Genomic DNA, 14,653 nt, shown 5'->3' on the forward strand with positions numbered 1-14,653 from the left:
AAAAAGAGAAAAGGCTGGTGGGGTGGAGTGATAATAGGGAACCCCTCTTGTGGGAGGCCATCCTCGCACGTGATTTCAGTTACCTCCCTGGCTGGGTGAGAGGCGCTTGGATACAGCGGTGTTAAAGCCATCCCACACCCTGTCCCAGGTACGAGGGCTTGTCCGTGCAGAGGCCTGCCTGGCCACTGACCTGAAGACCCAATCCAATCGCTGGCCCTGACCTTGGGATGCTGCCTCCCTTAACCTTCATTGGATGGGATTTTCCCTTGAATTTTTTGTTCCCCAATAAAAGCTCACTCCCTGGCGTGTGCTCTCTCTCTTGCCAGTCTCTTCTGTAAACCTCACCACCGCATTAGGTGGCTGGAGGCGGGAGCTAGGAGAAGCCGTCTCGTTGCTGGGAATAAAGGTAAATGAGAGTCTGTCTCTTTAATTTAAAACTCACTAGCAATTTTTATGCATCGAACCTTCTTTGAAGCTCGCGCTGGTCACGTGGCAGACCCTCTGCTGAGATGAAGATTACTAGCAGGCATCGAAGTCCTCAAAAGAAAGCTTGTCCAAGCCCCTGCATTAAGACTCCCTGACAAGGAGCAAAATTCAGAACTATACAGTGACACACATTGCTTGGAGACATTTACTTACTGAATCATTTCCAAAGCTCTTTGGCTGAACAAGAATATCCTTGAGGAAGTTCATGGCCCATTAACAAGGCCATGCTCTCTTCCCTCAGTATCATGGGTACACAGAGACCTAGAGGCCAGGAATAATTCAACTGTTCTTTCTAGTCGTGCACCCCATGGCAAAGTCTGGCTATGCAGCCTCCCTGCAAATACCCACCTGGCCACAAACTCTACCACCTCCTTCCTTGATGAGACTCTAGCCTATGATTATACTGATGACCTGTGGCTCAAAAGTGATTACACTCTGGGATTTCTTGCTCCCTCAGAAATCTCCATATTTTACCCAAACCCCACTTCTTTTATACTGTAATAAGAAGGCTATAAGCCTTATCTTTGCAGGCAAAAGGGCCACAGTAGGTATGGATGCACCATGGGGAGGGTTGGCCAATCGTGAAACTACCCTGCACAATCTAACCACAATTGAAATAATCACCCAAATACCCATGAGACTATTACAGGACTTAAAGTTTCCTTAATTTCTTAGCAAATTTGGCTCTTGACAACAGTCTAGCACTAGATTATCTCCTGGTAGAACAGGGTGGCATGTCCTGTCACTAGTACTTTCTGCTGTATTTTGATAAGTACTTGTACTTAGGACAAGTTGAGGTAAACATTAAAAGGATATGTGATCAGACCCAGTGGGTTTACAGGAAAGCTGTAAGGGATGCTTTACCTGGCATAATAACATGGTCTCTACCCTTTCTTGGACCTCTGTTAATTATCTTACTGTTAATGTTCTTTGTTTGGTCCTTACGTTATAAACCTCGTGGTTAAATTTATTTCCTTGAGGTTACAGCAGCTTCAGGTCAAACTGAAGGTTATGTAAGGTTTTCAACAAATACCTTCAAAAGAGGAATTGGGACTTTATTTGTCATTAGTATAGTCAGCAAGAGATTTTTACACCTCCAGTTACCAGAGGTTGGATGTCCTCAGTCAGCAAGAAAGACTTTTGTTCATGACTCCTTAAGATTAAGGAGAATAAAATTTCTCAGGGGGAATGAGAATAAGAAACTGTCGAGTTCCCAACCATGTTTTCTGTTTTCCAGAAGCTAATTTGGCTGAGTTTACACTACCTGCCTTCTTTAAAGCGTGTAAAGGGGTTTTCCAGCAGCCTCTGGACAGCTATATTATCTGTTGTATGACCTTCCTGGGATGGCAGTAATGAGCCTTTGCTATCTTCCAGATGAGCAGACCCAACATGCATGAGCCAATAACCAATCACCATGCCGAGTATAGACCCGGTCCAAGGTGCCTAGAGCAAAGATCTGATGAAATGTGTGTTGAAATCCTGAACTGTAGGCAACAACAGTAGTGTGGCCTGCACACACAACCACCAACCCATAAAAACTTTGCCTGATATCTTTTTTAAAAGCGGGTCCAGGAACCCTATCCTCGGTGCTATTTCTCTCCAATTCAAGTACAAGCCCTAATAAAGCCTCATTGTTTTGGAATGATTTGCCTCTTTGTAACTTCTCTCTTGGAGTAAAAGCCCCCTGGGCTGTTAGTCAACATTTCTATGGCTTGCTTGGGGGTAAGGGAGAGACCTTGGTTCTGAGGCTGCTTCTGAAGAGGCCTTCCAATGTCTCTTAGTTCAAAAGACTCAGCATGCCACAGTGCCATACTTTGGGGGATTGTTTTCTGAGACCCTACCTTAGTTAAAACGAACCAACAAAAGACTCCTACCTTGAGTAGACAGGTACGGCTAAGACCACAAATGTAGCATATTCAGTTATAAGACTTGTCCTTTAGACATTTCTAAGTTAATGTGAAATTCTAATTTCACTGGGTTTATCCTGATTCTAGTTGGCAACCCTTGCTAGAGTAGCGTGTAAAGTAAGAGATCTGAAGATCTGCACCTTCCAAAGGTTCTGCCTCTCCACAAGGTGCCTGAAGGCGACTTCTGGGCCTGTCTTTGGAAACGCAGGGTGGAGTCTCCTCGGGCTGGAGAAGTGCCTGCTGCCCACACAGGTGCTGACTTGCACGCAACGAATGGAAGCCACGGACCTCTGCTGGCGCCCTCCTCTGGACTTGGGGGTCAGGAGAGTTGAAAAAGACCTGCGACATCTGGGGCTGGGCCTGAAATGCCAGTCATAGATCAGCGGCCAGAAGCTGTCCGCCCGACTCCAAGATGGCGCCCGAGGCAGCCGCCAGACGCCAAGATGGCGGCGCGGGGCCGCGCCCGCGATCCCGGCTCTTCTCCCCCAGGCTTCCTCCCGCGCTAGCGTGACTCGCGTCGCGGTGCGCCGGTTGCCCTTCGGCAGGGGTGGTCACGGCCGCCCACCGCCCCGCACTATGCGGCTCCTCGGCTGGTGGCAGGTATTGCTGTGGCTGTTGGGGGCTTCCGGCCCGCGGCCTGGAGGGTGAAGAGAAAAATGATCACATATGGTCAGAGGGGCAGCCGGCTTCCCATCTCCAGGCAGGGGCTGTGTACCTGAGCGAGGAGGAGCCCCCACATGACCGCACAGGCCGGGACAGGGCTGCGGAGGAGGCCGGTGCTGGGCTGGGGCTGGACGCTAACCAAGATCCCATGGTGGTGCTGTCTGTGATTCCTGGGGAAGCTGAGGACAGACGGAGCTCGGAGCCCAGTGGTGGCACCTGTGGTGCTGATGGAGAGGAAGACTCAAGGTGCAGCGCCCAAGACAGCCTCTTCTCTCTGGACAGAGGTGGGACAAGCTTCCCTGAAAGAGAAGAGGAGTACTATGCGGAGCCNAAATAAGAACCAAACTTCATCTGCCCTACTCTCAATTAATGACCTCTCCTACTACATCTCAGAGGATAGAGACTATTGGGTAAGAATTTCTCCAAACACCACATATTTGCCTTCAGATGAATTCAGATTATCTGGATGTCTTCATGCATATTGCTGAACAATCAGCTTGGAAATGGACATTCTGATTATACTGAACCACAAGACAAATGTAAGGCAATTCACATGTATATAATTGTTTGTTCCTGTGCCGGAGAGTGACAACAGCAACCCACCCACTGCAGGGTGATCTCACAAAATGTAAACCACAATGTGGCATTTTTGTAATCTAATGGTCTCTAGTGCTTTAGCTAGGTTCAGGAATTCCACTGCATCAAGATCCCATGGTTGCTCTTCTCCCCCAGGCTTCCTCCCGCGCTAGCGTGACTCGCGTCGCGGTGCGCCGGTTGCCCTTCGGCAGGGGTGGTCACGGCCGCCCACCGCCCCGCACTATGCGGCTCCTCGGCTGGTGGCAGGTATTGCTGTGGCTGTTGGGGCTTCCGGCCCGCGGCCTGGAGGGGGAGTTCGGGCCGGGACAGTGACCAGGGCGGCAGGCGGTGGTGTGTAAAAGCGGGGCGAGAAGGAGGTGCGCCCGGGAGGCGCTCTTTACCTGCGCCAAGGCCCGCGATGCCCGCCCTGCTGTGCGCTGCTCCGGACCTGGTTCCCCCGGCTCCCTGCCGGTCAGGGGCAGGGGATAGCGGGGCGGGGATCGCCGGCAGTGACCCCGTCAGGAGGAATTGTGTATTAAACGCTTATCGAGGTGTACCCTCTTGCTATGAGCTCTTTATTATTCATAACCATCATCATAACGAATAGCCGACGTTTATTAAGGCCTTTCTTAGAAGCCAGGAACCGTGCCTAGTGCTGTGCACCTTTATCCCATTTAGTCCTCCCACCAACCTTACGACATGGTTTCATTAACATCTCCATTTTACAGTTGAGATGAAAGAGGCCAAGCAATCTGCCCAAGTTTGCATCTCTGCAGACAGAACCTGTCTCCAACTTCAAAGCCCACGCTGGAGTTCATTCTGCTGGACCACTTTCTAGGGAAGCCTCAGGTGCCTCCATAAAGGACAGACTAGAAAAACTACTGGAGACCACCAAAGCCAGGCTTGCAGGGACTCCTTTAAGTGGGGGAAGGCAGTCACCCTGGACGATAGCTAGAGTGGGTAATGGAGGCTTTAGTCTTATTGCTCTTCTGCCCGCCTCCTCACAGTCCAGAACCTTTGGCCTTGCTTTTCATTCACACCTTAATAAAAACAGAGGCAGGGCAGCTGACTGTTGCTGAGCTAGGGGGAAGGGAGAGGTACAGTCACACCGTTACCATTAATGAAAGCACTCATTGTGTGTCAGGTACTGTGCTTAGTGCAAAGAGTTATTTAATCTTTAAATATTATTCAGTAGATGTTATTGTTCCCATTTTATAGATGAGTAAACGGAGACTCAAGAGCCGGTAAGTCCTTTGCTAAGGTCATATAGTCAAAAATTAAGGAGTCACATGAGGCAAGCCCATGTCTGCCTGACCTCACAGCCAAATCTCTGTATTCCCAGTACACTTAGCCACTAGCCTCAGAGGTATGAAGGCATGTGTAGAAAAACAGCTGGTCTCTTGCCTTTGGGTTGGAGGGGGTGGGGGAAAGTGAGGTCAGTATGTTGATTTTCTTAGCTGTCTCCCTCAGGGGTTAGCCCAGGCCGGCTGTGTCCCCTGACTGAAAGGCCACCGTGTTAGAAAGCTGCCTTCTCTGAGCTGCATGTGTTCTTCCAGGTTCTGTAACTGCTTTTGCCTCTGGACGGGTAAAGTCAGTGATTGCCTTCCCCTCCGCTGTTCCTGGCCTTGGAGTTCTTTAGTCTCTCTACTGAGCCCACATATTGGTGGTCCCTTATTCAGTTCATTTTTCTTTGTTTTTTTTTTTTTTTGATATATTTTTTTTTAGTTGTAATATGACAGAATATCTTTATTTTATTTATTTATTTGTTTATTTTATGTGGTGCTGAGAATCGAACCCAGTGCCTCACATGTGCTAGGCAGCGCTCTACCACTGAGCCACAACCCCAGCCCCCTTATTCAGTTCTTCAATTGCCCAAGTTAAATGTGTTGTTTCCTGGCAGAATCCTTGGCTAATTCAGGGGACTGACTTGTTGTTGGAGTCAATGTGAGCCCATCTTGTAGTCGGGGTCACATTCATGCAGATCCTGAGGATGATACCAGCCATGGGGTGGACCACTGGTCATCGTGGACTGCTCATGAGTAGAGTGAGAACAAGGAAACTTCACCAGCTGGTTCCTTCCCAGAGTGGCTGAAAATCTAAGGCCTTTCTTTGTAGAGAGCACCACTGGCAGATTAGCATCTGGAGCGGCAGTGCTGCCAAGGTGCCTAAGGATCTCAAGACCCCTGCCACCAGTTGTCACTAGGCAGTCAGCCAGCAGATTCTTACTGCCAGACATAGTTGGGCCCTGAGGGTTCAGTGATGAACCAGACAAAACAGGGACTGGGAGTACAGACAGAGCCATGTCATGTGGGGCCTGTTTTTAAAATTTTGAGACAGGGTCTTGTTAAGTTGCCCAGGTTGGTCTTGGCCTTGAACTTTGGATCCTCGTGCTTCAGCTTCTGAAGTAGTTGGGATTATAGATGTGGGCTGCTGCACTCATCCGTCATTGTTTCTTTTCTTCCTAACAGCTAAATGACAATGTAAGATTGCTGTTGTTCCTAATTTGTACTATGTACACATATATCTTCATGGGGGAAAGGGGTTGTATTCGTGAACTCAAAATACCAACTCTGGGCATCACCGAGATTCTCTGTTGGTTTTCTGCTGGGAACATCTATCTGAGGATGATCAGAAAGATCTGGATTCTAAATTGTCCCTGTTGGCACAGTGTACAAGTTTTTTATTGTTGTTGTTTTTTGTGGTACTAAAAACATCCCCAGCCCTTTTAAAAAGAAATTAAAAAATTTTTTTCTTTTATCTTGAAGTAGAGTCTTGCTAAGTTGCCCAGGCTGGCCTTAAACTTACCATCCTTCTACCTCAGTTTCCCAGGATATTGGGATTATAGGCATGTTGGAATTTTACCTGGAGGCTAAATTGTCTCCTGAGTCAGGTGTGGTGGCACACACCTGTCTGTAATCCCAGTGTTTGGGGAGGCTGAGGCAGGAGGATTGCAAGTTCAAGGCCAGCCTCAGCAATTTAACAAGGCATAGAAACTTAGCAAGACCTTGTCTCAAAATAAAAAAAAATAATAATAAAAAAAGGGCTGGGGTTGTGCCCCTAGGTTCAATCCCCAGTACCAAAAACAAAAGAAAAAAAATGTACCCTGAGATTTTTCTTCTGGAGATTCAATGTTTTATCATTCTCTATTTCCTTTTGGGATCTAGAATGTTGACTAGGTTAGTAAGGGCAGATCTCCATGGAGCTGGGGTGTTTTGGTATAGGGTTGACCCCCAAACCTGGCACTTTCTTTCTTCTCTAACTCTCTGGTTTCTTTTCCTGCTCAGCAAACTTGTTTATGCTCATCAACCAAACGCTATAGGTGGAGCACCAGTGTGATCCTGTTCCCCACCAAACTGCCAAAGCTCCTTGCCTGGGCACCCTGGCCCTTCTCTCTGTTGTAGTCACAGAAGTGCTTGACCAGACTCACTTGCTGCCTAACATTGTCGCCTGTCCCTCCCTGCCTCTTTTTCCATTGGTGTTATATATCCTCAAATTGTTCCTATGTCCTAAAAACACAAATAAAAACCTCTCTTAGTTCTTTGGTTTTATATATATATATATATATATAAACTACCTCGTCTTCCTTGTCCCCTGCCGCAGTCTGGCTGGGCACACAATCACGAGCCACCACACAGCTTGTAGATTCAAACAGCAACTCTTTATTCCCGAACTCACACCAGCCGTCTACAATCACGTTCTGGGGAAATCCACGTTCTCTGCCCAAATCCATGTTCTCTCCCAAATTCACATCCACTGGGCTTCTGTCTCCCAAATATACTGTCTGAATCCCGTGAGAACTCAAGGGGAACTCAGGCAGCAGGATACGCCCTATTCCCAGCAGGAATAATCTTAAACCTTAAACCTGGAACCTAAACTGGGAATGCCCTAAACCCGATTATGTTAAACCGGGAACACCCTAATCCGCCCTGGTGCTTGAGCAAGGTCACCTACATTCAATGTCACTGCAACATGGGGTACGCTGGCAAGGAAATTGTCATACCTACTTGGCTAATGGCTCCCAGCATCTCCCCCCTTCTGATTAATTAAACAACAAGCAATGTGGCTTAAGGACCGTGCCTGGTAGGTTGTCCAATTCAACATATGGTTCTTACCCGTCATCGGAAAACTGACCTTTAGGCGTCAGCCTCCTGTCTTAGGTTGATACCACAGCAATTGGATCAGTCCCCTTCATAACAAGAATTTTAGAAAGAATTGTGGGCATTTATCCATGTAGTTCCCACTCTGCCATTCTTTATTCTTTTATGTGTGGATCTTTATTTACATTTGGTATTCATTTTCTTCTGCCTGAAGTAGTCCCTTTAAGATTTTTGTGTGTGAGTCTATGGCAGTGAATAATAATAATAATAATAATAATTATTATTATTATTATTATTATTATTATTATTTTCTTCTTCTCTTCAGTGCTGGGGGTTGAACCCAGGGCCTTATACATGCTAGGCATACTACCACTGAGTCCCTATCTCAGCTTTTGGATTTTTTTTTTTTTTAGGGAGGGGGTCTTCTTTTGTTGCCTAGACTAGTCCTGAACTTTGGACTCAGGTAATTCTGCCTCAGCATCCTGAGTAGCTGGGATTACAGTTGTGCACCGCTGCAGGGTTTATTTATTTATTTATAAAATATTTTGTTTTAGTTGTAGTTGGATACAATATCTTTATTTTATTTTTATGTGCTGCTGAGGGTCAAACCCAGTGCCCCAAATGTGCTAGGCGAGCCCTGTACTGCTGAGCCACAACCCCAGTCCCTGCAGGGCTTTAAAAAAACAACAACAACAAAAAAAAACTTTGTTTTTTGTAAGATATTTTTGATGGGTATTCAAGATTTGTGTGTTTTTTTTTTTTTCCTTCAGTACTTTAAAATTCTGCTCTTGCTTACATTATTTCCAATGAGAAATCCACTGTCATCTGTGTCTTTGTTCCTTTGTCCTTCATATATCTTTTTTTTTTTTTTTTTCTGGCCACTTTTAAGATTTTCTTTTTGTTACTGATTTTGAACAATTTGATTTTGATGTGCCTTGGTGTAGTTTGTTGAGCTAGGGGTTTGTTGAGATTCTTGGATGTATGGATTTATAGTTTTTATCAAGTAGAAGAGTTTTGAGGTCTTTCTTTCTTTGCTGAGCATTGAACCCAGGGTCCAATGCATGCTAGACAGTACTCTACCACTGAGCTACATCCTCAGCCCCACTTTTAAAAAATATTTTTCATTCATTCATTTTTTTTGTTTGTTTGATTTTTGGTACCAAGGATTGAACCCAGAGTTGCTTAACCACTGAGCCACATCCCCAGCTGTTTAATTTTTAATTTTGAGACAGGGTTTCACTAAGTTGTTCAGGGCTTCTCTAAATTGCTGAAGTTGGCTTTGAATTTGCAGTCGTCCTGCCTCAGCCTCCCAAGCTGCTGGGATTACAGGTATGTGCCACCACTCCCGACTCATTCATTTTATATATACTATATATTATGTTATCATATGATTTTTATACACACACACACACACACACACACACCTACACACACAAACGATTTTTCCCCTCATTCTCACTCCAGTGACACAATTCACTGGTAGTTCCCAAGCCACATGGTGAGCTTTTCTGAGGGCAGCCAGCATCATTTGTTTCCACTGGTCAGTGTCTGGTGTCTGGCATTGAATTGAGTTGGAGTCATCTACAGAGGTCTATGGCTAAATGGGCACCAGGATTGCCCGGGACTCTTCCCTTTTCTGAATATTTAGCCCAGGACCCACCTTCTGGCTCCAAAATGGGAGGAAAGTCCTCCTCTCCTTCCTGCTGCAGTGGTTGCACTGCTGGGCCCATCTCTTAGCATTCCAAGAACAGCAGCTCAAGGTTGGCGGGTAGGACAGCAGAGTCCAGCTGTCAAGGTCATTCTAGGAAGGAGATGCTTTGTGGCTTGAGTAGTGTTCCTTAGGCAGAATGGCCTGGCATCCTCCGAGGATTCATTGTGGGGCGAGTTAGGCCCATTCTGGAGTAGCAACCAGAAGCCTTTGTCCTTAGAACTGGCTCTGTCACTCACTAGCTGTGTGCCATCAGGCATTGCACTGAGTTTCTCTGTGCCTTATCTTGGTCATCTATTATGTGGGCTTGATCACCCCATCTGGCACATCTCATAGCTCTGTTCCAAGTGTGCATAGATGCTTTGACCTAGTAGGGTCTTGCGTAAAACTATTATTTTCTGCTGGGTGGTGCACACTTGTAATCTCAGCCACTTGGGATGAGGCAGGGGGATTGTAAATTCAAAGTCAGCCTCGGCAATTTATTGAGGCCCTACGCAACTTAGTGAGACCCTGTCTTTGAATAAAAGTATAAAAAAGGGCTGGGAATGTGGCTCAGTGGTTAAGCACCCCTGGGTTCAATCCCTGTTTACAGCACCCCCCGCTCCCCGCAAAAAAAAAAAAAAAAAAAAACCCAAACAACAGCAACAACAATTATTTTATTAAGTATTCTCATCAAGCAAACGAAAATGTTGAAGTGTTTATATCATATTTTCCTGATCGGATGTCTGCACCAGAATGTTTTGGTTATAACCCACATGGCAGGCAGTGGGTTCCAGGTGAACCTATGTATTTGTCTACTTATTTGGTATCCATTAATCTAGATTGGTGACAATCTTCCTGAAAAGGAGAATGGTGATAGCCCTCTGATAGTCTGATGGGAAGCATAACTTTTTCTCCACAGGCGAAAATTTCATTTTTTGAAGAGTTCATTTACTTTTGAGTTGAGTATCACTGAACATGCTGGCATGTTTTAGTTGCAGAGAAAAATGATCACATATGGTCAGAGGGGCAGCCGGCTTCCCATCTCCAGGCAGGGGCTGTGTACCTGAGCGAGGAGGAGCCCCCACATGACCGCACAGGCCGGGACAGGGCTGCGGAGGAGGCCGGTGCTGGGCTGGGGCTGGACGCTAACCAAGATCCCATGGTGGTGCTGTCTGTGATTCCTGGGGAAGCTGAGGACAGACGGAGCTCGGAGCCCAGTGGTGGCACCTGTGGTGCTGATGGAGAGGAAGACTCAAGGTGCAGCGCCCAAGACAGCCTCTTCTCTCTGGACAGAGGTGGGACAAGCTTCCCTGAAAGAGAAGAGGAGTACTATGCGGAGCCCGAGGTGGTGGAACCTGATCCTGCCCCTGCAGAGGACGCCAATAACACCGAGAGCCTCAAGTCCCCAAAGGTGAACTGTGAGGAGAGGAATGTGACAGGGTTGGAGAATTTCACTCTGAAAATTTTAAATATGTCCCAGGTAAGAAAAAACCATTTAGCACTTTTCTCCTTTCAGCACATGATGAATACTCTACCAGCTCTCACAGGGAGGGCCACCATCTTTATCATGTTCGAAGTGGGGGGTAACACTGAGTGGCCCTGTTAGTGGAAGTTGACTTTGCTTCTGGTGAAGTTTATAGGAAAAGGAGGAAATAGAATTAATGACCTCGGGCTGGGGATATAGCTCAGTGGTAGAACACTTGCCCTGCTTTCAAACGAAGTATTTATTACAGAGACAACATAAAATACCTGAGTTACAACTGGTCAGTGGCTTGTGCCTGCAGTCCCAGCTACTCCTGAGGCTGGCTTGAGCCCACAGTTCAAGACTGACCTGGGCAAAGTAGTGAAACACTGTCTCAAAAAACAAAACAAAACAAAATTGAACTAAATTAGAATTTAGCAGTATTTATAATTCCTTGAAGTTATGTCACATTGATTGTCATTTTCTTTCCTCTAAAGAATGTGGACCAGTAATTGTTCTGGAGCGAGAGCTGAGACTGTTGTCCTAAACCCAGCTGTACTTTTCCAGCTAGTTGGATAAATGATGATTCCAAAGGGAATTCTGGGACAATGACTGACAGTTTCTGTAGTTGAGAAGCCAGAAGAGCAGGATGAAGTCAGGCTGCTTGTATGAGAAAAATAAATCCCAGCTCTGAAAGCTGTGATTGTTTCTTGTCAGGGAGGGCATGATACAGTTAGTGCATGTAGCTTCTCTAGGAACAAGGGTCAGCCTGGGGTCTCACATCCCCTCCTGAATGTGGTAAACATTTTGCCTTAGTCCTGCAGTATTGTTTTACTGAGTCACATACATAACCAGGATAGTCTGAGTTATAGTTTAAATAGCTGGTGGTAAGGACAGTGCACCCTTGACTTTAGGTAACCTTTGGCCTCATGCATTGATCCAGTTGCTTGGTATAGACTTAGCTCTACTAAAGTGATAGTTTGGGTCTGATATCATAGTATCAGACCCAAATATCATTTGAGATTGTTTGATGGATGTGTTAGTCAGTTTTCTGTTACTCTAACAAAATACCTTAGATAATCAACTTAAAAAGAGGAAAGGTTTGTTTGAGCTCACAGTTTTGTAGGTTTCAGATCATGGTCAGTTGACCCTGTCACTGTTGGGCCTGTGGTGAAGCAGTACACCATGTTGGGAGTGTGTGGCAGAGGAAGCCCTCTTCTCATGGAGGCTAGAAAGGAAGAGAGAGTGTGAAGAAACCAAGGTCCCCAAATCCTTTTCAAGTACACACCCGAAATGCCTCAGACCTTCCAGTAGGTCTATCCTGTTCAGGCTTCACCACCTCTCAGTGGCACCATGGGCCTTTGGGATTTAAATCATAGTATTTGAGATGCACAATTCAAAGGCATGGGCAGTGACCAGTACCCTGTGAGTATTTGCATTTGAAGTAATGAATTATGAAAAATACTAAACAGCTCTCTAGTCATATTCGAAAACCTTAGAGGAAAATACATACCAGTCATTTGGTACTGCTTTTCTACTAATTCCTGGATCCATGTGGTTTGAATCCCAAAGGTTCCTGAGGAAGTTGCCCAGCTCTCCCTGCCTCCAGCTGCAGTTCCTCTCTCTGGAGGCAGCAGGCGTTTCTCTTTCTTGGGTGTCCGGCCAGAAGCACGTGTATGTACTTTATTGCTGACGTCAGTGCTGTTTCTTTCACCACAGGACCTTATGGATTTTCTAAACCCGAATGGTAGTGACTGTACCCTGGTACTGTTCTACACTCCATGGTGCCGGTTTTCTGCCAGCTTGGCCCCTCATTTTAATTCTCTGCCCCGGGCGTTTCCAGCTCTTCACTTTTTGGCACTGGATGCATCTCAGCACAGCAGGTATCTTCCCATGGTTTATGGCTCATCCTTTTGGCTGATGGTGCAGTTTTGTGGAGGCTGCAGTTAGATAAGTTAGAAGTGGAGGAGGAGGAGGTAGAACTATGCGATGATGGAAGGAAGGGAAAGGCAAGACTGAGGTGTGTGAGCCAGGTGCCATGGCACATGCCTGTAGTCGCAGCTACTCAGGAGGCTAAGGTGGGAGAATCACTTGAGCCCAGGAATTTGAGAGTAGCATGAGCAGCACAGGGAGATCCTGTGTCCAAAAAAAAGTGAATTAGTGCAAGAGTGTCAAACTTCTGAGAAAGCCAGTGGCATCATTTTTTGGAAGACCCTTAACAAAAGGGGCTTGGTCTCTGTGTGGTGGATTTAAAGGTGTCCCATTTTGGCAGAATAAAGTCCAAAGGACTTTGGAGGGTCCTGGCCAGAGTCCAGTTAGTGCAACTGGTGTCACAGTATGAAGTCTCTTGTGACTTTAACCTGCAGATTAAGTCCCCATCCCTGGCAGCCTAACTCTTAGGACCCTTGTTCTATGTTTACTTTGACATTCTTCCTTTCCTTGTATTTTCTCTTGTCTTTCCTTCCTCCTTCTTACATATACTCTTTTTTTCTGAGTACCAGGGATTGAACTCAGGGTCACTCAACTACTGAGCCACATCCGCAGCACTATTTTGTATTTTATTTAGAGACAGGGTCTCACTAGTGGCTTAGTGCCTCGCCATTGCTGAGGCTGGCTTTGAACTTGTGATCCTCCTGCCTCAGCCTCCTGAGCTGCTGGGATTACAGGTGTGCACCACCGCACCCAGCTCTTACATCTACTCTTTGCATGCAAGTTTCACAGTAAATATTCAATAAAGTAATGAATTAATTTAATCCATCAAAGTAACATTTACCTTTGTTTTATGTTTCTGTTATATTGCCCACTCAGTTTTTATCTTTTTTGGGAGGGAGGGTAAATTGGGTCTTGCTACATTGCCCAGGCTGACCTTGATCCTCCTGCTTCAGCTTCCCAAGTAGCTGGGATTATAGGCATGTGCCACCACCCTTGGCTCATCTTTTTAAAATGTCTAATAAAACAAGTTAGAGAATTTATTCAGATATTTTGCATTTACCCTAAGTGCTGTGATCATGGCCAGTTTATAAACTGTGTTCCCACTTCTTCTAAATCAGATGTTCCTTACTAGGTCACAAGACAATGTGTGTGAATCAGTCTAGAATGTTGGGAACCTGGTCAAGGTGATGGTAAAGGCTTTATTAATTTGTACTCTACTGATATTTTTCAGTGTTGGTCTATAACTGCTAATGTTTACATGAAACTTTTATGGAAAAAGAATAAAGGAATAAAAGAAATAGAAATTTATTTTGTTTCATGGTTCCCAAGGCTTCAGCCCCTGGTCAGTTCAGGCCCTGCCGGTGTGCTAAGGCATCATAGCAGAAGCACCTGGTGGAGGAAAGCTGCTCAGCTCTTGGTGGCCAGGAAGTAGATGGAGCTTGCTTGTAGTTACAAGCCTCACCCCAAACACATTAAGCTGTGAACCCATAAATGGATCAATCATTTAATGAAGTCAGACCTTATGATCCAGTTACTTCCCAAAGCCCCCACCTCTGAACACTACTGCACTGGGTACAAAGCCTTCAACACATGAGTTTTTGGGGACGTTTAAGATCTAAATCATAGGCGGCAGGTGAGGTGGCGCATACCTATAATCCCAGTGGCTCAGGAGGCTGACGCAGGAGGATCATGAGTTCAAAACCAGCCTTAGCAAAAGCAAGGCCCTCAGCAACTCAGTGAGACCCTGTCTCTAAATAAAATACAAAATAGGGCTGGGTTGTGACTCGGTGGTCAAGTGCCCCTGAGTTCAATCCCCAATACCAAAAAAAAAAAAAGATCA

At 46.0% G+C, this 14,653-nt stretch overlaps 1 protein-coding gene across 1 annotated transcript in view; it reads left to right on the plus strand.

Annotated features, from left to right (window-relative positions):
* The first annotated feature begins 2,635 nt into the window (after positions 1–2,635).
* The window catches only part of Txndc15 (thioredoxin domain containing 15), a 15,585-nt gene continuing 3,567 nt past the window's right edge, over positions 2,636–14,653 (plus strand). The window contains exons 1-4 of the mRNA XM_015488572.2: positions 2,636–2,882; positions 3,789–3,942; positions 10,412–10,899; positions 12,601–12,764. Of these exons, the coding sequence (XP_015344058.1) occupies positions 3,876–3,942; positions 10,412–10,899; positions 12,601–12,764 (719 nt within the window). The 5' untranslated portion in view covers positions 2,636–2,882; positions 3,789–3,875. The remainder of the gene's footprint in view (positions 2,883–3,788; positions 3,943–10,411; positions 10,900–12,600; positions 12,765–14,653) is intronic.

This window comes from Marmota marmota, unplaced genomic scaffold, assembly GCF_001458135.2.
Source record: "Marmota marmota marmota unplaced genomic scaffold, marMar, whole genome shotgun sequence".
NCBI classification, from domain to species: domain Eukaryota; kingdom Metazoa; phylum Chordata; class Mammalia; order Rodentia; family Sciuridae; genus Marmota; species Marmota marmota.